Raw genomic sequence first — 27017 nt, 5'->3', positions numbered from 1 at the left:
TAGTTGCACCACTTTGTTCTTTAATTTACTTGAAGGCTGAGGTCGTACAATGACCGGACTGCCCTAAAATTATATTTTTTGCTCAGCATTTTACGACTGGTGTCTAAAAATACATCAGAAGGGTTCTAATATAAGGGCCTGCTTAAATAAGTTTTATTTTTACATACGCCCTGACGACTCAGTAATACTTGTAAACAAATAAACATTTTCATTGGATCATGGGATAAATTAAGGAAAAGCATTAGTTTGATTCACTATTAACGATGTCTTTATTGTTTGTTGTTTAATTAAGTGATATCATTTCGAAATTGGGAAAACATAATATTACCCGACATTAGACGGCTCATTGATTAAAGGCTCTTTAATTGCCATTGGGAATTCACTGTCAATTTAGCATTATACTTAACTTGCTTGTAATATTATGTACAGGGGCTTCATATGGGACATACCCAGATATATAATCAACTCCTTCAGTTATCAATGGAAAGAAACATTACGACGTAAAAAGCTTATGAATGAACACGTTTGTTCAACCATCAGTTATCAACTTATCATTTAAAGTACCCTGTACTCGTACAGGTACATATAATATAGGATTGGCTATGTTTATAAATCACTTCCTCATTCATGTTATGATGAGACACCCATATGCGCAAACGCACATACTCGCTGCCTGCCAATCGATTTTTGCACATTATAAATATTCATCAAGACGTCTTGTATTGTTAAACTGTAAGTTATTGGGACCAAAGATTTTTATCGTTTCATACAAAATGTAGGTGAATACTGATTATTTCAACGTTTTCAATTGTTGTATGTGCCAACTTGGGTAATATGCTAAGTAGGCTTCATTGTTTTATGCGGAATCAACGAATAATAAAAGACAAATAGACGTGTTGAAAAAACAACTAAAAAATATTTTGCAATGTGTAAGTGCAATAAATGTAGGTCACTAATAAAATGTCATCCTACGTTAAAATAGCGTAATGGAAAAGTAATTATAATAGAAATTAATTATTCCACATTCCGAACACATCAAATACTTTTCCCGAATATTCTTGAACAAAAGGTTACCTCAATTAAAGAGAATGCTAACCTTAATCATTCATAGTTTTGAAATACAAACGCGAAGTATCGGTGATCATCAGGGCATGAAGTACCGTAAATAATTAGATTCTAAACGATCGATACAACTTCACCTCTTGACCTGAATATGTAAATATTTACTGCATTTCCATTCATATTCTTATTAATTACATTATTTTATCAAAATACCATATCAGGAAAATGTAGGAATATCTTGTGACATATCGGAAAAGTTTATACTGCGGAAAAAGACCAAAAAATCTATGGACGGATTGTGTGAAAGTCGATATGGCTAGAAACAATGTTACTTGTGAGATGACAGATAAAAGAGTATGGAAGGAGAAAACATGCTGTATCGACCCCAAATAAAATTGGTATATAGATAGACGATGGTGATGATGATATATATGGAGGGTGATGACATCGGAAAAGTTTTGAAGAAGATATAAATAAAAAAATATAAAGACAATATATATACCTACCTACCAAGAGTCGTTTTAGCTTCTGGGAAGAATATAGGTACTTATTTCATAAATCTGAATAAGTTTACATATCTTTACCGATTACGGTACGATAAATCGCAAGGCTACCGACATTTGTAACACAATATCGGCCTGTATCCTCTAATAACAAACAATTATAAACAAAGGAACATGATACTTAAAATATGTTACCGACGTTACAAATACTGGAAGAGGAAGGGAAACCGAATATTTTAATACAGGCCTTATGTTAATATGTATTACAGAATAATTCCGCTGAACACAAACATAGGTATCGAAATAACGGATATACAATGATTAGTTGATTGATTGCTATTATCATCGAAGATATTAAACTAATAAACTACCTATTCAAGAATTTTGCGATAGCGGAAAACCCATTTTAGGTATCCACTCTGATAAACCTTTAATTCCGTTCCGATTTTATTGAAATTGTTTCTAAATATAACACATTATTCGTTGGCAACAGCCGAACAACAGCAAATAAAGGAAGTCAATCAATCATCACGATTTTTGACCAATTATATTATTATCAGTACCTACCTAAGTGACGGATATGGACAAAACAGCACTTCTCTTAGAACAGTTTTTTTTTTTAATTCATGAAGAACTATTCTCTTAACATTTTATCCTTTGTAAGATCTTATTCACACTCAAGAAGAGACAAACATTTGGATTTTTAGTTATATGTTTAGATTTTTATTTTATGCTATATAATTTAAGTGTGAATTTTCTAAGTCATTTCGTTAATCATATGCTCACTTTATCTGAAACCTACTTATTATCTCGGCTTCCCTTTAATCTCTTAACCATTAATTTACATATTTCCTGCTTTTTGCTTTAATTATCGCGTTAACACGCTATACTTAATAATTAGCCAGATTACAGATCTTCACGGTGTAATCTTAGCACCACTGGGGCCAATTAATTTGCATCGTAAATAATTATTAATTCAAAGGCAAATTGTCATGATATTTATTGCTAGCGACAGCTATTTGTATTCAATTATGCATAAAGTTAACTTGTGTCATTCTATTACAACTACTTTTAAATAAATATGCGAAAGTTATAACAATAACTTCTAAGACTACAGAAAATTAATATGCAATTTGAAAACATAGGTATTAAATCTTCGTATTAGTTATTGAAATCATAGATATTATTTACGTGATGCTGAATACTTTAATACACTACAAATAAATTATAAATTGCGCTTTAGAAATGTTCCCAAGATAAACTATTTTACAGCTTATGTTCAGTGACGAAACTGTAGGTACCTATGAGATTTCGATAGGCGCTGAATGACTGGCATAATATTTTTATGCTAACTAATCTATAATCTTTACAATTTAGAATGCGTAGAGCTTGGTATTTCTAATCCGATAATATTCCGTAGGTAAAGGTAAATAGTTGTGTTATGAATAATACAGTATACATATTAATGAAAATAATAATCGTATCATGACGCATCATGACATGAAAATCTATAATGTGCGGTTGCCTAAGACCACGGAATATAAGGCAAGGAATATGAGCGCAGTTTTAATAAAAATAACATAATATCAAACTGAACCATTAAATTATAAAATGTATTTTCCACTGTGTTACGTCAAAAGCGGTGTGTAAAAGAATAATAAAGTGTATCGTCATTATTTAAATTATATTTAAATGTAGTTGTCGATCAGCCGACCGCAAGCACCTACGTCGACATTGATTTCAACATATTATCATTAGACAATCAATTAGTGCTTGTTTTGCCAACACTCGGTTTATTGTTATTGTCATAATTAACAACGTGGAAAGTGGAAATCAACACATTAACGATTTTGAACTAAAAATCACTCTGTAAATAAAAATACATCTCAGAACTAACCAATTAAGTTTTCAGAAGCGTCTTTACAATAAGGTGCACTTTTCCTATGAAAGAAAATCAAAGCCAATAATAGGTTTTTACCGTAATTATCAATGAAAAACATTACCCTCCTTCTTTGGCAGTCGGGTAAAAAATACTAAGTTTTTACCACAATTATCAATAAATAATAGTTTATATTGTGATAAATACCTGACAACAGTATTTATTATATTTTTTCAGAAGGAAATGTGGAAATGCCTCGTTTATAGCGTGTTATCAATTGTCAGCCACTAAAGCTTTTATTATTCTTAATGAACCTGTATTTAATGTGCGGTAACTTTTTCTATTATATTGCAGATATAATTAGTGACTAATCGTTTCTATTGAAATATAAATAAAGGTAAACAAACCGCAAGGTGACTAGAATTTTCTTGTCATTATAGAATTTAATAGTTCTTGATAGACAAATGACAACTGAATAGAACGGAATGGAACTTCTCGTCAGTTGCCGAGAACACCGTTGATAATTCGCAGTCATGACTTTACTTCATGATATTTTTTTTTATTTCAAGAAAATATAAATATACAACTACCCATATATAATAGCTATATTTCTAGCCTTAAAAGACCGTTTCATTACATACTCTTAGATTATACAATATTTATTATTTAGGTGCGTATTTTTGGACAATATAGAAAAATTATCAGCAATGGTTGACTTGAAGTCATCGGAATGCGTACATCTTTTTTTTTACTTAAACAAACGTACGTACTTAAACGTTTTTACGTAAATAAATGAAAGATGCTACTTAAATATGTATATATATTTTTTAATTATTTGGATGCATGACAATTGCAACAGTAGGCATCACCAAAGGTACAAATATTACGTAAACGCAATGATGTGAAAATGAATGACGCATCCTCCATAAACTCTGAAAAACATTGATAGAACCGTTTTTTAATATTTATATTTTTACGATGCAAATGAGGTATTGAATTACCTGCTGGGTAGTTAAGGTTTAATTTATCGCGAAGTTTAGTTTGATAAACAGTTTCCACAGTAGTTTATGAAAGAACTGATTTACTAGTTAGCAAGTTCAATAACTTATATGTTTTGCTGTGGCAAATGCAAGCAGACAGTTAGATATAAAAACTGCGATAACGGACCGTAGTTTCTTGACCGTAACTAGACTTATAACTACAAAGCTTTCAGTTCTTGTTGCGTATCTTTTTTCTTTTTGCTCTACTGCCCGAAATAAGAGAGTACAACGAACTCTCTGTATCTACGGTATAATAATTGGCGAAACTCACAAATAAGTACCTAATAATATGTAAGCCGCGGTTGTTTGTAATTAAGATTACAGTTGCTGCCGACACGTGAATTTTGTGTTTTATGTGCGTTCATAGCGTTAATTCATAAAATCATAAAACACCGGGAAGGTCCCGTTAATATTGCTAACATTAAAAAACTTAATAAAATTGCATAGTTTGTTGTGTGTCACTGTTATGAAGAAAAATAATACAAGTAAGAGGTATTGATTGGCTTTTTTCTATCTTTTCAGAGAATAAGCAGATTCTAAAGAGTGTGTCAGGATGCTTCAAGCCTGGAGAGCTAACAGCCATCATGGGACCTTCAGGAGCCGGCAAGACCACACTCCTCAACATCCTCGCAGGCTACTCGTAAGTATCACCATTAAACTGATAGTTATTAAAGCTCTCAAAATTATGAGGTTTCTTATCTCAATACATGGGCTTATTAATGTAACATACTTCAATACAAGATTAACAGTACCCACAGATTTTTTAAGAAAACCTTGATTTCAATCAATGTTTTCGGTCGGTTTAATATCGGTTAAACACCTTTTTTTTTTTTTTATCGACGTAAAATCATCAAATGACCCCTCCCGCTGTGGGTTAGCAGCGGTGAGGGAGTGTCAGACTCTTACTGACTAAAATCGTCGTGTTCCGTCATAGGCCTTTTATGTACCAGGGCCGCGGTATCTCTTTCGAACAACCCGCAGCCCCGGCAGGCCTTGGCCCTGCTGGGCCCCGCTGGGTCGGTTAAACACCTGACATTCGTGATATGCCTATTATTCATCTTCATACTCATTTATGAATCAAATAAACTGTGGGCCGTCATAAAGTTAGGGGCACTCTTAATAAATTCCGCAGATCAAACAAAGCTATAGAATATAGCATGACTTGGTATGCAAAATCCCCCCATTCAGGCAACAGCAACTCTCTACATTTGGCACAAATCCAGAGCCAAACGTTTCACATTTCTATATTAAGATATTTTCACTCCATACTATGACCGTGGCACTATTGATTACTAGGCAAGGCTGGTCTCAAGGTTTCTATGATACACACATAAGTCTGATAATACATATACGCAATATATCATTGTCTATATCAAAGTTTATTACTTTTCTAAGCGATTACAAAGACGTGACAATTTATAATGTAGTTACTTCTTCATACTTACTTTAAAAATAATGAGTAGGTAATATTTTCATTCGCCTTGTATACCAATAGTTATACAGTCCATGAAGAACTGTAATTTTTACCTTGTAGAATTTAACAAATCATTTTCATTCTTCATTAGGTTGCTTATTATCACATTAGCACGGGCGCCACATTAAAGCGTGGTAAATTCCATCTGATCACCGACAGTCATGGGTATTTACGAGCATGGGTTCCTATCGTTATTGAGTAACTAAGGCATTCCTTGAGTCAGAGTTACTGATTTTCAGCCAACATAGGCCATATGTCAATGATCATGGGTGCATCTCTCATATAAAAACTCGCGAAATTTGGATTATTCACAAGGTATACCTACAGAAGGAAACTTCATCTACTAATGTACAAACTGAAAATGTTGGAAACATTCCAAGATAACTAGATTCGTTTAGGTGGAAATTCCCAAATTGAAAAACGAACTGCGTGTCGGAGAGTCTGATCATAATATCGTTTAGTGTTGTATACAGTTAAATTCAGCTTACAGTTCTAAGCATACGAGTACAATATGAAAATGGTCTGAAGTACATAATGAAACTAGCTCCGTTGGGAACTAAAAATACCATTAGTAGAGGAGTAACTATTCATAGCTAATATAGGAATCACGCACTGCCTTAGTCACCATAGTCCCTTGCGGGAAAAATTATGACTCATATACATACATACATACATAAAATATGGGTGTTTATGTGAGTACACCAAGCGACACGATTTTGTTCTACGTAGAATAATTGTAATACATCTATTTTTAGCTTTGGTTCATTGTTAACATGTGAACTGAATCTGAAGTATGAGTTGTTTTGTTTTGAGACGAAAATATTGTTTTTTTGCGTAGTTGCTTAGTATATTATAGGAATGATATTTATTTCTGACCATTACTTATTCGAAGAATATAAATCTCTATATACATTATTAAAATACATATTATAAAAACTTTTTATCTAAAATGAAAGTAATTAAATTAATAGACACAATTAAAAAATGCCTCGTGGATATTTAACAACAAAACTGATATGTCTCTTCAACATTGAAGTTTCGCAAAAAATAATTGAATGATCTCTTTAGTGAAGTAATTTTCCATTAACACAGGCCTACTTATCAGGAAATAAGTATGAGTCATTGTGTTTGTTGTAATCCAAATAATTTTAAAATTTTAATATGTATTCGTTTACTTAACTACATTAAATGTACTCTAAAACACGTGAACTCTTGAATAATTAGGAACAAAATACGAATCATGTGGCATTATTGGCACAAGCACAAGAAATTGTACATATCATAGAGTCTGTTCCGGATGTTTACATTGTTTTAAAAAGATAAAAAAAATTAAATAAATTGCAGTCTTGATCCTCTTAATCGACACGGAACATAAAAGGAAGTGATCATGATATTTGCGTTCAAAGATAAATAGCACAATATTAGTGCGTATTGTGCAATGAATGACTCTTTGTCTTTTACATAAAATAATGTACAGGCAAATATTTACACTAAAACTCAAAGGTTGATAGCTCTAACGGTGCCAAAGAACAACTACTTACTTACTTCAAAATTAACGCTTCATAGACAAGAATGGAAAACCGACATCAGACACAATAATACCTAACCTAGCTTTATATTAAAATTATACATTATACAAATCAAGCAATAACAAGTAAAATTAGCATTATTTAATAATATTATATCTTGGATATAACAAAATGTAAACAAAGCTAAGGATAAAGATAATGCAATAACACCATTATCTTGCACATAATACTGCGAAATCAAAATTACAATAAACAAATAAATAATAAAACAAAGCTTTGTGGTTTTGTTGTCATTTTTCAATGATTAATGTTTCGTTTGTCTCTATAAAAAGGTGTAAATAATGTCTATTTCGACATATTGAATGGTGTTTAGATACCTAATGCGATTTTTTTTTTAAATATTCAATGCAGGGTTAGTCAATTCATTTATTATATTACTTAGTTTATTTCTCCAAAACACGCTACTTGGTTCTTGCATGTTTTTAAAGGTCTTCGCAACAGCAAATCAAAATTAAGCTTGTAAATTAATAATGAATAGTGTTAAAGCAGTAATTTATATTTATAAATGCACTTGTAAACAAGTTTTGGAGTATTTTACTTCACTCTACCTGTATAAGTTTTTAATTTATTGGAAATTGATATTAAAGATATTGGGAATTACCTAGACTTAATCATTAAGATTATTTATGCATAAAATCTCGTCCTAATAATTAAACTTAGCCGGCTTAATTATGTTACCCGGTATTGAGAATCTGAAACAATAGCCACTCTACTATAATAATCATAGCACACTATTATTTTAATTCAAAATTGTATTACAAACACGCAAATTATACAAGTAAGAGCGCGCGCACACTACAAAGCTTTTAGTCAGCCGATAGTTGATTTGGGTTTTTTTTTTAACGTCGCGACGTCAAAAATCCTCAAATCAGTGTCAGACTCTTACTGACTAAAAATCGTCGTTTTGCGTCGTAGGCCTTCTATGTACCAGGGCCGCGGTAACTCTTTCGAACAATCCCGCAGCCCAGGCAGGACTGGACCCCGCTGGGGCTGCTGACATCTCTTAGTTGATTTGGGCTCATAAATAAGTATGAAGATGAATTTAATGTACACGTCATGTAACAACGATCAGGTATTTGTTCCGTAGGAGGCCGACAAAAAATTTTGATTGAATTCGCGCTTTGGATTGGAAAAAAAAATGTTTTTTTACTAACTGGCCGCCAGTCGGGACTAAAAGTTTGTAGTGTGCGCGCTCTCTTAGCCGATAAATCAATTCTTGAATACGTAATAATTATATTTTTTTCTCAGGACACGTGGAGCGAAAGGCGAGATTGCCATCAACGGTGTTTGCGCGTGCGCTTCCAAGTCGACGGGGCGAGGTGGCGCGCGGTACATCCGTCAACATGATGATTTGCGCGCGCATCTTACTGTGTACGAAGCTATGTCGCTTGCCGCTGCCCTAAAGCTGGCTGATTTCACTCCGCATGAGAGGAAAGAAAAGGTTCGTTTTGATTGTGCGACCATAAGTACTAAAATTAAAAACATCATGGTATACTAAATTCAATTCTTAGCTACTACATATTTCTTAGTTTATAGGTCGCTTAAAAATGCCTAAACTCTAAGGGCTTTACTACAAAAACTTTAAACCCTGTTTTACACTTGTCTAATAAAATTTTGGCTGCAAAATGAACCATATGTCAACGTCATAATTTGACATTTTTTTAGACAAGGCATAAACTGACGTCTAAAAGTTTTTGTGGTAAGACGGTAAAAGTTCAATTTTTAGCACACTACTGCTTAATTATCATCATCCTTCTTACCTTATTAAAATTTTATTTGGGATTAGCGCAGCATGTTTCCTTTTTCCATACTCTTCTGTCTTCAGTCATCTCACAATTTACATTACTTCTCAGGTAGTTTATTGAAAATAGGTATTCATGTTACAAAAGTAAATAAAACTGATTCATTCATAAGTTTAAACTAGACTTATCTTTTACTTAGGTACACCGCACGACATAGATAATATTAAGAGCAATGTTGGCAATAATCAAAGTAGAAAGTCACTAAGTCAACCTACAGAAATAGTTGTTCAAACTTTAGCAATAGTTAGGCAAACAGACTTACGGGTGACCACTATGGATAGTACTAGCAACCAGTACCTTTAGTTAACGCGGTAGTGTTAAGCAATAAGCAATACTTTACCAAACACAAATACCTTAAGGTAGAATTCCGTGGGTCGCGGCTTACGCAGCCGCGCGCGGCTTACGACAGTCGTCGGCCGCGCGCGACAATAGTCAACCTATGAAAATGTATGGCGCCGCTGCCGAGGCTCGCGACAGTCGCGCGCGGCCGACGAATTTCGTAAGCCGCGCGCGGCATTGTGTTGAAATTAGTAGATTTTGTTCGTCCGTTCCCTCTAGTCGAAGTGCTAATTGATATCCTTGAAGAAGAAGAGGATGACCTATTGCTGTGGCTGTATTATGAAAATAGATTACCAATCGACCTTATTTTTAAAAAGTAGAAATGATGAAGGATACTACCAAATACTGATTCAAAAGCATTTGTATTGTAATGAAAACAAAAGGAAGTTTTGCCGACTAAATAAAAACAATTCAATTCTGGTTTTACTAAAATTCTATAAAATGTTATTAAGCGCTAGACCATGTTGAGATGCATACCTACGGCCGCGCGCGGCTCACGAAATTCGTCGGCCGCGCGCGACTGTCGCGGACCTCGGCAGCGGTGCCATACATTTTCATGTGTTGACTATTGTCGCGCGCGGCCAACGACTGTCGTAAGCCGCGCGCGGCTGTCGTAGCCGCTATCCACGGAATTCTACCTTTATGAAAGACATACATTTATGAAGAGTTTTTCTGCCAAATATAAGCCTAAAATTAGCTCAACAGTAGCTCAAGTCAACGCGAAAACGATAGGCAGAGCTATATTTAAAGTTTCCTTTACTAAAATAGCAGACTACATAAACATTCATACTTACGTAGGTGTGGGTACCGATCTCGGAACTAGCTAGCCAGAGCCAAATGCTGAGTATGTACGAGTACATCATACGTAGGGGCAAAACGATTTTCGAATGGAATAACCTTTGGAACTTTATTCAATACCTTTGAATGCTTCCTATTATTTATTTAGAATTTGACATCAATCCGATTTTAGGATAATAATGTTTTATGATATAAATATAATCACGATCGATAACATCATTATATTTGACATTGAAATGACTGTATTTATTCCGCTATTTCATCTCTCCAAAAAAATACTGTAGTATTTATTTTCAATATATAAATCCCTTGTTACAATTTCAGGTGTACGAGATTCTTGCACTGCTAGGTCTGAGCAACACATCCCTGACAGTCTGCCGAGATCTCTCGGGAGGACAAAGGAGACGACTTGCTGTTGCATTAGAACTGCTATCTGACCCCTCCCTCATGTTCCTGGATGAACCTACTACGTAAGTTAAATATTTTAACCACTTTCACCTTTTCAAATTGTCACTGCGTCTTATGTGAGCTGTCTGGATGCGCAAAGTGGTGCGATGCGAAAATAACAGACAGTCGCATTCGCGTACATTCGCACAAGTAGAAAGCACCCTTACAGGCTTTTTAATAGTGTTAACAAAGGATGGGATTAACGTGGGATAAAGTATTTAAGGCACTCTTAAATCATGACTTCCTCAAATCATATGTGTATCGCATTATTATGACATTTTGCTGATCCATTTAATAAAATAAAACAAGACCTATATACTACGGATGTTATTCGTGAGTATTTTACATAATAATGCTCCTACGTCGGTACTATTATGGTACATGGTGTACGTGAGGTCTATCTGGCACAGACCACAACAACACACGTCAGACTGAGATCCACCGGTTAGATATGCATTTTGTTTTGTAAAACAATAGTGTATTGTCACAAAAATCGGCCACGGACAGGAAGGCGACAAGCCTACGCAGATTTTTTTCTTACAATGAGGAAAACAATACAAAAGATCGTCACTGTTTTATCCGAATGTATCAAAATCCACGCAGACGTATTATACTCATATCCTCATGTATAGTAATCAGGATAAAAGTGCTATATTACATCCATTAAAATAGGTAGCCATCTTTAGTTACTTAATTCTGTGATAAAAATGATCACCCATTCTAATATTACCTAATATTACCTTATTTCCATTCAGTATTCCATAAATCGACTCGACTGCAGCAGGTTCCTAGGTTTAGGAGGAAACAATGATATTCAACGTCATGTTACAGATAATTCATTGCTTGTTACCTTCTTCCACAGCGGTTTAGATTCCTCAGCATCAGCCTCTCTAATCGCTTTACTGAACAACCTGGCGAGAGGAGGCAGAACGCTCGTGGCCACCATCCATCAGCCTTCAGCCCTGATCTTCGAGAAGATCGACACGGTCTACTGCTTACAAGCGGGGAGGACTTTGTATAGTGGACCTAGAGCGAGCCTAGTGCCAGCTTTAGCTAGCGCGGGATTGCGGTGTCCGCCTTACCATAACCCAGCAGATTATTGTAAGTATTCAAAAGTATATTTACAATACATTTATTTGGCACATACCTACCTACTTAAACATAGCGACCATGCATGTTTTCCAGGAACTAAAATATCGACCTATTATTTTTTATTTGAAATATATTAAGTTTGTGCGTTGTCATCTGTCACACGAGTATGAATAATTTCATACTTAAAAGCTAGTTCTTATTTTTTGCAGACTGTCAGTAGGTACTTATGTGCAGTAAAATATGTACTAAATATTCAAGATTATTTTACCGAATATTTTTCTAAGAACGGAAACTTACAAACACTTTTGAACGAACTCTTACTTAGATAATATTTTACTACATATGTTTTGGGATCTGACACATTCAACGCATTTTATATTCCAAGTCCACAAACTGTGCTAAATACATCGATATGAGTGACACATTACGTTCCTTGTATGGCTATCAATAAATCTTAGTACACGTATCGAATATTTAAATACCCATAAGGACTCCTTCCATACGTAGAATTGTACGTCCATCTAACCATTTAAAGAGCTAGCGAATACAATTGTCCCTAATATACAAGCAATTAATTTTGATGAATAGGTCGCTTCTCGTATCCAAATTTAAGAAAGTATTTTTTATACATCTCAATTTTTTTGAATCTCACCTATTTATTAAAAAAAAAAATACTGTAATATTTATTTAATTACATCAAAACCATTAGAGTTGTAGATAGTAAGAGGTTTTAAAACACGTTTTAATTTTGAATTTCTGAAAATATGTGAAATAATATTAAAAGTTATGCAGCTCTAGAAAAAAAAACCTCGACATTTGAAGAAACTCAAAACAATAACCCGTTTCTAAATATCATTTCAATAAGAATTTTAAAGTACATTTTAAAACCACAAAAGAGGAAAAAATATTGAAAAAAATATAAGTTATGCGATAAATTCTAGACTATTTTCGAGTTAATAAGATTTATCGCAAAGTATTAGCAATCAACAAATACCTATTTTTTGGACTAGCTGGAATTTTACTATTGCAAGAATACATAACATTTCTGCGAATTTTTAACTTAATATTTCCTGTGGTTTCACCCGCGTCCTGTGAATCTACTTCTCGTACCCAAATAAAATATAGCTTTATGGTGACATATCACCCTCGGGCTCGTGACGATGTTTCAAATTCGTTCAGTTTTTTCGGAGCCCTGGGGTACAAACATAATAAACGAACATAAAATCCTCTTTGCAATATTAGTACCTATAGATCATGTCTATATTAATAATATTTAATTAATCCCCATAACCTGTTAACACATTTATCATGCTAATGAGTCTATCTATTTAGTCTCTATTAACCTTTTGCTTATTTAACAATCTTGTGTTCTATATAATCACTCGCTAGAAAGCAGTGTTTACTTTTCTCGTCATGCCATGTTCGCGGGAAGCCTTTTCCTTAATCCTCTGCGTGAACGTAGAAGGAATCTGCTTATGACGTTTATCGAAAATCTGACGTCTTGGAATATCCTTGGTGACGTCGTTTGTAATAAGATGAATGAGAAATTGACGTCAAAATAACGGTTTGCTAAAAATACTTTTGCGTATTTTTATCCTTGCGTATTTTGATCCCCATTACACGTTAACAGTTTTAGGCTTAACTTCGCTAAAAAGGTAACAAACTGTCCGATTAAGAAACAGCTGTTTACTAAGTGTGTGTTCACATCATCGTCTAATTTGTTTTTTCGATACATGAGATACGTGCCCTTTAAAAAGATATTTTTCAATAACATGACCAGTTTTTTTATATGTTATGGTAATACCAACTTACAATGAGTGTAGGTGCCGTCGCATAATATTACCTACATGTATTGAGATGCATTCCGTTTTACGATAGGTTATTAAAATGAGTCAGGAAATAAATAACGTCGCTGGTGTATGCAGCTTCACGATCTTTCACTGCGATGACATAATTGCCTAGATGGAACTGCATTGTATAGTTGGCAAGAAGATGTAGGTACAGTCATCTGCATTTCTAAACAACTAGGTATCAATTTACATCTTGGATATGCGACCTCGAAGTATGGTGTGTGTCGATAATACCTACCTATCAAAGATTTGCTAGTTCAATTAGATTTGGTTGTTATGTCTAATGTGTTCTATTTGGTGTAGTTGATACATAAAATATGATAGCTTACATTCTTATTTGCATTCAATATGTAAAAAACATCATGACTAAAATGGATATCCTTAGAAATGAGGAATATCTTTCTTTCCCAAGCTTACCTAATATTTAAATTGTAAAATAATAATAATTTGTTTATCTCTTGTTTCACAGTAATGGAAGTGGCATCAGGAGAGTATGATGTGGACTTGGTGAAAAGTGCGGAAATCATGAGCCAGTTCAAACCGGAGCCAGCCGGTAATGGCAGTTGGGAAAGCCACATTCCGACCCTACCAGCACTGCCTAGCCCTCTAGGTATGTACAGTAAACTGCACATTAGTGGTAACTGTCATGCACCTTAACTCAATAGTAATAAGTACGATTTTCCTATAAAACTATTTACCACTGACCTGAAGTTGACTGTACCTGAAATTGGAAACCAGTTTTATTGACAGGCATATAGTCATTAATAATGCCTAATATGTCTTAATTGAACACAGCTTTTTGTACATAACTTTTTATCGCAATTTGTAAGAAAATAAATAAAAAATATGTCTTTTATTAATTAATTAACCGACCCAAAAAGAAGGAGGTTCTCGAATCTTGGCGTCGATATTTTTTGAAAACAGTTTTTTTATTGTGTATGAATATGATATAAAAACTTATTGCATGCAAAAACGGTTTTCGATTGTAATTTTATTAAACTTACCTGTTATATTAAGCTAGATAAAATATATTAACTGTCCAGTGTCCATCCTTATTTTATCGATCTAATAATATGGTCCAATGCCAAATTCGCTTGTGCAATAATTTTGTGTGTCCGACAAAGATTATAGTCGACCGCATTTATCAGTTAACACATCTTAAATCTGGTCCAAGTACCCGAAATTGCAGATAACAATATTATCTATAAAATTCGCTCATCATAATAAATATGGATTCCTCATGCATCCGAAATATTATCAATGCACAATGGACTTCAAACACATATCGCTATGGTTCATATTTGCTTAACATTTTTTAAATGTGTTGAAATTGTTTACAGATATTAGTACAAACTTGAAACCCAAACAAGCACTAAATGACCCGAAACATAAGCAGACGAAACTATCGAAGAATATTTACAGACAATCAGGATTACTGCGGCAAACTGGGATACTACTCTATAGGAACTACTTAATGACGACTAGAAATTATGTAAGTACATAGTTATAGTAAAACATAACCCTATTTTCTACACAATTGGATATAATATAGTTATAAATATACCACAATATGGATATATGTATTTATATTTGGAAATATGTTTAAATAGCATCTAAATATGTAAAGATCTAATGATTTATTGATATAAAATATCATGACATTTTATTATGATGTCGCTTGTCTAAATATCATCATTGCTATTTAAAAACGGAATTCTAAAGCTAAAAAAACCGTTTAATTAGAATTTCTTATATCATTTAAAAATAGCTAATAAATCTTTTTCTCTCTTTTCAGTCGTTATTCATGTACAGAGTGGCAGCTCACGTGGTCATCGCTCTTATCTTCGGTTACCTGTACTCAGGGGTGGGCAAGGAAGCAGGCTCGGTGCTAGGAAACTACGTCTATCTATACGGATCTATGTTACTTGTAGTCTACACTGGGAAAATGTCCGTCACGTTATCGTGTAAGTATTAATATTTTTTGGAACCTACAATAAATTAGGGTAGAAGTCAGAAAGTCTGACTTCCAGTCGAGGTCAGCCTATCTGAGACGCTTTTTGGATAACAATATGGTTAGGTTATTTTAGAAGGTAACTGGGAGCCGAGCGCAAAATGTATGGCAAAAGGCTAAACAGATGATTATCAATATTGTTCAAGGACAGTTTATAATTTCCATTACGTATTGTCTTAATCATCCAATATAATCTACCGTAGGTCAGTAGCATTTTCTAACGCTCTGATAAATAATAATTTATCATGTTTTTACAATAAATTACTTAGAAAATAAGCAGGATATTCAACCAATTACGCCTATTAAATCGATTACTTTTATCAGTATTAATTATATTATGACAATTAAGTCATGATTTATCTCTTTAAATAGCGTGATACACACATGATTGAAATAAATATATAAAGCGAAAATATTTTTGTACCTACGGCATAGATAACAGATTGATATGGAAATTTTAATTCCTATACTATAAAAAATTATGACCAAAGAAGCAATAGTTTTAGGTACAGTTTAATTTTTATTCTTTTTATTATAATGCAATTCATCAACTGACGCAACTACATTTTTAACAGATACTGATTCGTGACGTTTGTTAACTAATCAAACTATAATCCACATTTTTGTGGTGATATCTTTGTTCTAATTACTATCACGTGTAAAATCAAGTGACTCAAGTCATGCGTTTAGAAGGGCAAATGGATTATTTTAAATTAAAGTATTAGATATTATTAGCTTTTTCAAGGTTTTGTTACGGTTAAATTCTACTGATTATCCAGGTTCAATTTTTGAAACGGATTTTTATCTAAATCCGTAAATTAGTCATAAATGTTTTTTTCTTATGTTTTCAGTTCCTTTAGAAATGGATATCCTGAGAGGGGAGTACTTCAATCGATGGTATAATTTAGGACCCTACATAGTATCAATATTAGCAGTAGAGTTACCATTCCAGGTGAGTTCCAAAAACAGATAATTCTTAACTTAACAATAAGCTAACACAGAATTCATCTACAAGTCGTATAGAATATATTTGAAACTGTTACAATAAAATCTAATTTAAATCCTTGAAGTTTTGTAGTGAGTCAGCATAAAACAGCCGTAGGTATATTACATAAATTTGGGAATCTCCACAGTTGGTAGCTTATAGAATAATTTATAAATAATACTTAGTAGTTTGTCAAGCTTCACTAAAAACAAAAAATGCCGTCGGTTTTTATGTGTGACCATGCAGACTAAAATACAATAAACCTAAGACTAGGTATGTCCCATTTTTTGCTATCGTTAACTATAGTTTAAACTGTGTTATTTTCCATAAAACTTCATGCTAAATTATACATTATGTCAAGACTATGCTAATTTTAAAATTGCTTAATTATCTGCTAAACAAAATAGCTACATTTATTGTAAAACGGACCAAAAGACAATCATTATTTCTAACTTGATAGGAGATTGTAATAAAATTTTGATCCATAATTGAGTAGGTATCACAGTTTGCATTAAATGCAAGAACCTATCATGCATTTAATGCAAACTATGATGCATATTCCACATGTCAGATCGCACCTCAATAAAAACACTAATTTACATAATCTATTTATAAGCTGTGATACAAATCATATTTGGTATCATTACCTCATTATTCTTCGTAATAGATTGTACCTAATCCACAGCTACCTAAGTTACCTGCTACTTTTTATCCATCTCAAATTCTATGTTCGTTGTTTTCAGATGATATCATGCGTGTCATATGTGGTATTATCATACTGGTTGACTGATAACCCTCTGGAGCCGAACAGAGCAACATTATTCCTTGCCACCATCGTAGCCACATCACTATGTGCACAGGCATGGGGTTACTTCATAGGATCCACTACACCTACCAGGGTAAGCTATTATAGACTTTATGAAATAGAAATTAAGGATTAGTTTACATTACTGCAATTTAGTGTAATGCAAAATAAAACAAATGTGATCCTGTTATAAATAAGACTCAAGCACAGAGAACCACTGAACTGGTTTTGTGGCATAATTTTAAAACAAGTACCTGCTCTGTAATTACAATAAATAAAATAAGAATTAAATGTTTCTCTGAAGGCCAATTACTTGACATTGTGGTATCCCTTGGTCATTGTACAAATAAGTTACGAACTCAAAAAATACCCTGTCCTACATGGTTAAATACGTGCTCTCGCCCCGTGGCGGCATATTGGGCTGACAAAGTGTAGTCTCACTATAAGACATGTCATCGACACGAAAGAAGAAGAAGAATGGTTAAATATAATTTTGATTGTAACGCCAACGAACAAGCCTCAAGATCGAAAAATAAAAACTCCTTGGTCCAAAAACAGATGTAGGCAAGTTGGTACAGTGTTGCAGAAAACCTTTATATTGAACAGCAAAACTAACTTCCCAACCTCGTCTTCCAGATTGCTGTCTTCATCGGTCCAGTCCTCGCGTGCCTGTTCTCAGTCTTCGGGTTCTGCCTGGCTTTAGCAGACACACCCTATCAGTTCCGCTGGCTGCATCACATATCGTACTTCCGAGCTGGGTTCCATGTTGCCGTCCATTCGGTGTATGGCTTTAATAGGACTAGGATACATTGCTCTAAAGGTGAGGTTTTTATAATTGTGTTGGTTCTGTATATTAAACTTGTTTGGCATATTGATTCTCACCTGTTAAAAATACAGTACAGAGAGACATACTTTTAGATCATTGCAAGAACTTGTACCTACTAAATATGCCGTCGAAGAAAAATAAAAGAAACTGAAAACGACTTTTAAGTGCTCATTACTTACCAGTTTAATTCATAAGTTATGCAACACTTTTTATAGTACATTCAACCAGTTCTCTAACTAGACACATGTCCATTGTAAGTGTAGAACAAGACTTGGTTAGGACACACGACCATAAGTGTAGGACAAAACTTGGTTAATAACTTTAACCCCCTTTCTATTTTCCAGAATACTGCCACTACATCACACCAAAGACCTTCCTCAAAGAAATGGACATGGAGAATGTGGACATCGGTGGAAACATGGCGCTGGTTCTCTCAATGACTGTCGTCATGCATATCCTCACAGCCGCAGCTCTGTGGTACAGGCTCAACAAGAGATGAATGCAACTTGCAGCTTTACAACTAGCAATGGATTGGGATCTTTTGTATTTTAGTATTAGTTTAGAGGCCGCGGAGATGGAAAACTGTGGAAAATATTAACAGAGCGTAATAAATTGGCGAGATTTTGTTCATACAATTGTGCTTCAAATGGACGTAGGGACTTCAGACTAGCCAAGTTATTTCGCACATAGTGTACGGCTTATGACTTCATGTAATTCGAAAAAAAATATGTTTTTTGTGTGTTTTCTCTTTACGCGGTTCTTTAGTTTCCTATTTATTTAGTGATAGCAACGTACTTAGTGTTATTTAAATTATGATTTAAGTGACAGGCGCTAGACAAATGTGTGATATGTATGGTTATGTGACTGTGAAATCGGAGAGCTACTTATTGTATTTTTGCACTTTTCTGAAATATTTTCATATATTTTGGGGGCATTTTCAAATTGTTTGCTTTAGGTACTTAAGTAATGCTTATGTATAAAAAGTTAAATAGTTCTTATCAGACTTTTTAACTACCTAATTTAATTATATGTAACCTGTCCGCTGTATGATTCTGAATTACCACATTGCACATTACAAAAATCGAAAAACCATTTCCAAAATAACTTTTTTATACTTACTAAAGATACAGATCTGATGACATTTTTTTTCATAATTTATCATCAGAATTTTAGGGAGCCACACTTGCCTAAATCAAATATATTATTATGTATTTTATAACTATTATAAGCAAGTATTATAAAAACAAAGTACGTCATAATATTTTGTAAAGATATAGTGCGAATTATGTTATAGGTAGGTAAATTATTTTTCATTATGTGATAATAATGTATTTTATTTAAAGTAATTGTTTAGTAAGTTTAACAAATAATGTTAACCATATATCATCAAATATGAACGCGGCTTAATTCACCTAAGATTTTTTTGGGAATCTGTCAGGATTTTTAAAACATAGCTACGTAGTTGCAGTGCAGATTTTATATTTTATAATAATTTAAATATAAAATAGTATTAATTAAATATGTTAATGTTAAGAGAACAGGGACCTAGTTAATATATAATTTATAAGTCATCTCACACTAAAATATGGAAACAAACTGGCGATTGTATAAAAAAGTGACACTAACATTAGCCAGTCTTATCACATATGGCTGAAAGATAATAATGCCTAAAAACTGGCATGGATTTTATAAATAGATTTTTCTATCTTTGGCGACTCACATTTGGATCGCTGTTGAGTCAGCGTATGAATCAGTCGACTCATTTTCTTTCGTAAATTAGATCCTAATTAGGCCAATTGTACACAATCCAAAGTTTGTTTTCTACTGACGCCGTTTAATCCTACTACAAAGTGTAATAAAACAGGATCACTTATTGAGAAAAACACTTAAATGATTTCAGTTTTTTCTCAATAGATGATCTTTCATACCAAGAGTTTCATAATAACTAAACATAGTGAAAGAATCTCAGATAATCAGAGATTTACTGACTGAAATGAATGTTTAACTCCGATATGTATTTACAGAATAATAAAATAGATCCAGTGATCAAAAGCATTTTATTAAGTACCCAGACCTCTAGGAACCTTTTTGGCAATCGTAACGGCTAGTCAGAAGCCAGTAATTCAGACAACCCGTCTTACCAAGGGGTTTGGGCGGGTAACTGGGTTGAGGGGGTCAGCCAGGCAGCCGCTCCTTGTGACACACTGGCACTCAGCTGAATCCGGTTAGACTGGAAGCCGACCCCAACATAGTTGGGAAAAGGTTAGGCAGATGATAATGAAGTCTAGCAACCTTTTTGTCACCTACATCGAATTACCCAAATAACAGCAGTTACCTATACAGTAGCTGCAACAAACTTTTAAAGACTGCCATAAGCCATAAAAATAGCAATGGAATAACTATAATAAATATTTTTTTGAGTTCCAAAACATAAAAGTAAAAATTGAAATCAATAACTGGCAATAATTGGTCACTGGTAAAAAGTATAGTCACTGGGGCTGCATTACGCTAATTTTATTTACTTGAGCGACATTCGATTGATATCCAACTAAGATTCAATCACGACTCAATTTGGTTCAACTCCACAAATATGAACTACTACAGGAAAACGGCTTGTAATTAATATATTAAAAGTTTATTTTTGGGAAATCATCAAATGTAATAGTCATCAAAATATAATCTCACTGTGGGTTAGCAGCTTGAGGGAGTGTCAGACTCTTACTGGCTAAAACCTCTCATGATCCTTCAGAAGCCCTGTATGTACCAGAGCCGCGGTAACTCTTTCGAACAGTCCCGCAGCATTAGAAGGCGCTTTTGTGATGACTAAATTCCGTATCCACGACCTACGTTTTTAGAAGTAACATTAAGATACTCACTTGACATTATACGTCGGGCTCTTGTTGCCGTCGGGGTACCAGCTGTATTAGAACCAAACGGCTTGGCACGCGACGACGGTAAGAGACCAGACGGCATGTCGTTATTCCTTTGGAAGATGGGTAGGCCTTTAGTATGGGACGCAACCTGTGTCGATACTCTTGCGCCATCACACCTTCCAAGTTCTGCGTGCTGTGCTGCTGCTGCCGCTGCGGCTGCGGAGAACCTCAAGCGGCGGAAATATAGTGGCCTTGTCGGAAACTATATTTTCGAACCGTTTGGGGTTGAAACCCTCGGGTCGTGGGGTCCGAATGCCCACATTCTATTTAAAGATCTCTCAAGGCGGCTGGTTGACGCTTCTCGTGACCAGAAGGCTGGCTATTACCTCGGACAAAGAATCAGCATGGCGATCCAACGAGGTAATGCTGCCAGCCTCTTGGGCACGCTCCCAGTTGACAGCGATGGGGACGAATTTTTTGACGCTTTTTAGTTGTTTGTTTTACTAGGATAGTTTTTGATTTTTATTGTAAATATGTATTGTAAATATCTATGTAAATAACTTATGTCTTTAATAGATACTCACTTATCTCTGACTCACCATTGCTGTGAGTTAGATTTTATGTTGATGTTCATGTATCTGATAAAATCGTCTCTTATCTGATGACTAAATCATAATTTATCCTACTGTCAGGCTATCTATAAGGTGAATTTGATTTTGATTTGATAGATTTCGACCAGTGAGTCATTTGTAGGAAGAGTCACTACAATGACCCATACTTATTAAACGAAAGTTAATCTATGCCTATTTATACTTGCTCAGAACATCAACATTTTAATAAGTTGTTGGAATTCATAGTACCTACTTATGTAATTAGTCATGCCACTGAACATATTACCTACATATTATGGAAATTAAATAATTATTGTTAGAAAATCTATTATCTTAAAAACTTATGTTTATCTCTCAATACATCATACAAAACAAAGTTAATTTAATAAAGGATAAATCTGAGCAATGTGTCCAGTGACAGAATTGCTAAAATAAAATAATCGGGCGCCATCTAAGAGCACTAGCACTCAACAAAAACAAATTGTGTTAAAATGTATCTACTGATAAAAAAAGAAGAATGATTTTTTATAGGAAAATAGTTTTCCAAGCGCTAAAATATTTTCAAGCACAAAGTTTCTGACATTTTATATCATAAATCAATCATGCTTATTAACTATCTCATAAACTATTTTCTAAGTATATTCCTTGCATATAATATTACATTATTTTATTTAAAACCATATCGTGACACTATACCACGGCTGAAAAACATTTTATTACCTACATTTGATGGTCACTGTTCCACGCATGAGTATGGTATTAAATCCTACTAATATTATAAACGCGAAAGTTTGTATGTATGGATGTATGGATGTTTGTTACTCTTTCACGCAAAAACTACTGAATGGATTTTAATGAAACTTTACAATAATATAGCTTATACATCAGAATAACACATAGGCTACAATTTGTAAACATATTGTTCGAAATACTAAACCTGCGCAGACGAAGTCGCGGGCACCAGCTAGTAAATAATAATATAAATGGTATAGCCATGCTCGCTTTCCCTGGCCAACTGTTGGCTGACGTCGCATTCGTTTTTCAAGCACATCTCGAAGCTAATATCAGTATAATTTTAAAACTTGGGCCAAAGTTTGTGGCTCTGTAGGTGTTCCGTCTCCTAAGAGACAACAGCTCCTCAAAGAGAGTCAGCAAACCCCAGCGGGGCCCACCAGTACGTAGTAGGTAGTGTAGGGCAGTACTTTTGTACTATTTTATGCTATGTATACTTCTTTTATATTTTCACTGTGTACATAAATTGTTAAATAAATAAATAAAAGGCTTAAGAAGGAACATAATGATTGTGTTTGTCGGTAAGAGTCTGACACTCCCTCACGCTCGACGCTTCTAACTCACAGTCGGAGGGGTCATTTGATGATTTAAAAAAAAAAGGGCCTTGTAAAAGCGTAATCGCGGCCCTAGTCCACAAAGGCACTCCGTCACGCTACACCCACAGCGGGAGTGGACTGATGACTGTTGTTGCAGTTGACTTCTGAAGTGGGATGATTTAGGAGAAGCCTATCTCCCGCAATTGATTGATGGGAGCTGATTAATAATTGAACCTCGAGTGAGTCACAAATCAACCTAGTATCATATTTGCTATATGAGTCACTATTGTTATATGATACTAGATTTGTGTCCACCTGTACAATTAGGCCCTGTTATCATATGGTTGTAAGATACCAGGTTAGGTACCTACAGATCTGGATATATGATTAATACTAAATTATATGGAAAAGTATTTAATTGATACGATATTTATTCCTGTCTTTTCCTCTTCAATTTAAAATCCTGAAGAACTATTGTGGACTTCGAAAATGATGACGTACCTATAATGTTGTACATTCAATGCCTCCATATAAAACCCTGTTCTCAGTTTCGGCTCGTTGAAGTAAAATTCTCTAAACTCTTGATCAATTATATTAAAAGACAATTTTACAGGTTCACGCATAACTTCATAATTTCCTTCTCATCCTCCTGTCCTTATCCCAATTTTATTAGGGGCTCGGCGCAGCATGTTTTCTCCTTCCATACTCTTCTATTTGCCGTCATCTCAAAAGTAACATTCTTTCTTAGCTACTTTCACACAATCCATCCATCGTTTCTTTGGTCTTCCTCTTCCTCTTCCACTTTATCATAATTTCATCTTAGAAACAAAATACAACATGTAAATAGGAACTAGTTAAATCCAAATGTTAAGGTGACATTTTTGTAAATCTTAATGGTCAGCCAATTATTTATCAGTTTTGCATTATCTTTTTCCTATATAGGTATTATTCACTTGATATTATCAAAACAGCTGTAAATATCTCGAGCAGCGACCATCAGAATACGTCGAAACAAAGCTTTATCACACCCCAGTTAAGTATGTGTCAAAATATGCTGTCTTAAATATTGTGATAAAAATGTTTGGGCGAGTTGATAAAGTAACCAGTCGACTGCTTTCAGTAGACAACTAGACATCGATGAGACTGACAGTTGAGTTCTAACATTCCTGAAATTCTTAACATTGCAAGAACAAAGTTTCTGTCTGCTGTGAAAAAATGTAAGTAAGAAAACAATTACTTTAATTATTTTAATGTCATTTCAACAATATGATAGTAGTTACTTTACTTATTTGGAAAATAACTCACTTAAAGATAAACCGGGAAAAAAAACTTCCTTAAAGTCATAAATGAATAAAAGTGCATTTTTAAAGTTTCACACTTATAAAACCGCCTGAAAACCCTTGAGTTTTTCGATTTGTTTTACTCTTATTATTTTATTTTAATTCTTATCATGGGACTAAAAGTTTCATTCTTCTCGGGAACAAAAGGGGCATTTGTTTTGTTTCAATTTCGATCTGTAATAACTTTTCCCTTCAGAAGCCGAGGCAATATTATTGAACGTGTCTCACAAAAGTGAGAGTCTCATGTTTGTCAGTCAATGCTCAGAAACTATTGAACCGATTTTAACTATTCTTTTACAGTTGGGAAGCTACTATATCCCAGGATAGCATAGGCTATATTTTATCTTATCCCGGTATGGGCAATAGTTTCGATATGACGCGACTGAAACCACGATCAGCATGTAGAGAAAATATTTATGAAAAAAAAATGCTAAATTGATGTTGAAAATGTACTATTTATTTAAAATAAAACATAGCCGATATTTGTCACAAATATTGTGCACACAGCCCAGACTAAGATAAGCCGCGACTAACGACGCAATTCCCTACGCACTGGCTTAGAAAGTGTTTGTAAATGCATCGTTTTGCATCTAAATATTTGTTGCGACGATATTTTTGTTTACGCGTATCATGACGACAGCAACAATAAATGTTGGAAGATATGTTATGTATGATTACCGATGATTTTGAAAACAATTTATAAGTCTAACTAACCAATAGGAATTGAAAATGCATATGCAACTTGAGCTGTTTCGCAAAGTTAATCACAATTGTGATACCCTTACTAACTTTAAAGTTAAGCTTATTTTATTTACCTCGCTTCTGTCTAACTAAGCAATCATTGTACCTTTTTAAAATCATGAAACAGTGTTGCATTCATAGGACTCTATTATACTACGTCGTATTTCATAATAATTTTAACAGTAAGTCTATGTTCAAAGCTGGTCATTATGACAATCAATTAATGTAACTGCATATGCCTTGCGGGGAATTCCCGAAAACTATCATGTTTATGGGCGGGAGATACAATTATCATCTAACAGAGTTGCTCTTTAACTAATACAATACTTTGTCTGTCTGTTAATATATCTGGTATGTTTTAACATCCGTTTATACATTTTTTACAATAAATCATTGTAGTAAGTAAATGTTTTTTTACAATAGATGTTCTTAAATTTTATGGATAGGTACCTTTATTAAAAGTGTTGGGGCTGAAATTCAGGTATTGCAAATTGTTTTGACAATTATTTTTATAATATTTAAATCACGCAGTACGAAAGAGTGTATTGTAGGTTGCGGTATTGATTTACCTAGTTTTAACCCTATACATAACCGTAAACTGAGTTATCTGTGACGTGATATGCACAGATAAACAGATTGTCGCGTATATAAAAACGAAAGCTCTGACGTCGCTTTTCTATATTTATGTGAACCTTCGATGTGAACCTTGTAGATTAAATAAATCAATTGTGCAATGTTTAGAACATTGCTAAACCCAAAATACTACCCAAGCCACGCCAAAGTCTAATTATAAAATGAAATTGTGTCATCTGTGCACACAATAATTAGGTACCCTTACAATAAATACACATGAGCGCTAGTTTCGCTCAAGTTTTATTAATTTGTTAGAATTAAACAGCTAACAAAAGATTTATAGACAACAATAATGAAACTATTGTTGATTGGTATATGAATCATTTGCATTAACAACTGTTTGGTGTGTAAAGGTGTTGGGCGGCATTGACCGACGCGGTTGTTGCGTTGCTGTTGCCGCTTTAGTTTTTACAACAGACTATTTGTGTTGCAGCGATAACGACTACTAGAGGGCCGTGTTGCCGACTGCTGACAGCTGACGGCCATGTGGGGAGTGGGGGAGAACGACCGATAATCGTCGGCGGAGCAGCGCCAGCCGCCTGCGCAGCGCAGTGCGCCATCTTTAGCCAGCGCGTCAGGGCGTCACGCAACTGTCGCGCTACGCTCTTTGTTTACATCGCACGAGTTTCTTTGTTCGAATTAGCGCGCGATGGATAAAGTGCGTCTGTTTGTGATATAGTTATATTTTTGTTAGTGTGAGTGAAAGTTTGCGAACATGGCCAGCGAACACTCTGAGTCCCAGGAGACCAACTCTACGTCGCTCGTGGAGGACTCGCTCAACATATCGTTTGAAGACATCAGCTACACTGTGCGACATGGAATCTTGGCGGGAGGTAAGCGAACCTTCACACTATTACGAAGTTTGTTTACATGCGTTTGTAATAGTTACACCCATCAAGCAAGATAATGATATCCAGTCAGTCAGCACGAGTTAACGTTATTTAATATTTCATTAGTTTATTATCCACTAATTGCTCTGCAATTAATGT

General features: G+C 34.3%; 2 protein-coding genes across 4 annotated transcripts in view; both read left to right on the top strand.

The window, feature by feature from the left end:
• The window catches only part of LOC110370717 (uncharacterized protein), a 35595-nt gene extending 15041 nt beyond the window's left edge, over window positions 1-20554 (top strand). For both annotated transcript variants that reach the window (XM_021326625.3, XM_021326626.3), the window contains exons 3-13: window positions 5007-5124; window positions 8796-8988; window positions 10811-10956; window positions 11796-12034; window positions 14345-14485; window positions 15216-15367; window positions 15671-15839; window positions 16738-16838; window positions 17615-17770; window positions 18313-18496; window positions 18847-20554. In XM_021326625.3, the coding sequence (XP_021182300.1) occupies window positions 5007-5124; window positions 8796-8988; window positions 10811-10956; window positions 11796-12034; window positions 14345-14485; window positions 15216-15367; window positions 15671-15839; window positions 16738-16838; window positions 17615-17770; window positions 18313-18496; window positions 18847-19001 (1754 nt within the window). In that variant the 3' untranslated portion in view covers window positions 19002-20554. The remainder of the gene's footprint in view (window positions 1-5006; window positions 5125-8795; window positions 8989-10810; window positions 10957-11795; window positions 12035-14344; window positions 14486-15215; window positions 15368-15670; window positions 15840-16737; window positions 16839-17614; window positions 17771-18312; window positions 18497-18846) is intronic.
• Window positions 20555-24425: 3871 nt separating this feature from the next.
• Window positions 24426-27017, top strand: part of LOC110370707 (ATP-binding cassette subfamily G member 4) — a 32378-nt gene continuing 29786 nt past the window's right edge. Inside the window, exons 1-2 of one of the 2 annotated variants that reach the window (XM_064037401.1) lie at window positions 24426-24531; window positions 26462-26861. In XM_064037401.1, the coding sequence (XP_063893471.1) occupies window positions 26744-26861 (118 nt within the window). In that variant the 5' untranslated portion in view covers window positions 24426-24531; window positions 26462-26743. Of the gene's footprint in view, window positions 24532-26079; window positions 26224-26461; window positions 26862-27017 lie in introns of those variants that run through there. The other variant, XM_021326615.3, reaches the window with a different exon arrangement.

This window comes from Helicoverpa armigera, chromosome 13 (genome assembly GCF_030705265.1).
Source record: "Helicoverpa armigera isolate CAAS_96S chromosome 13, ASM3070526v1, whole genome shotgun sequence".
NCBI lineage: Eukaryota > Metazoa > Arthropoda > Insecta > Lepidoptera > Noctuidae > Helicoverpa > Helicoverpa armigera.
This window is presented reverse-complemented; position numbering and strand designations above follow the sequence as displayed.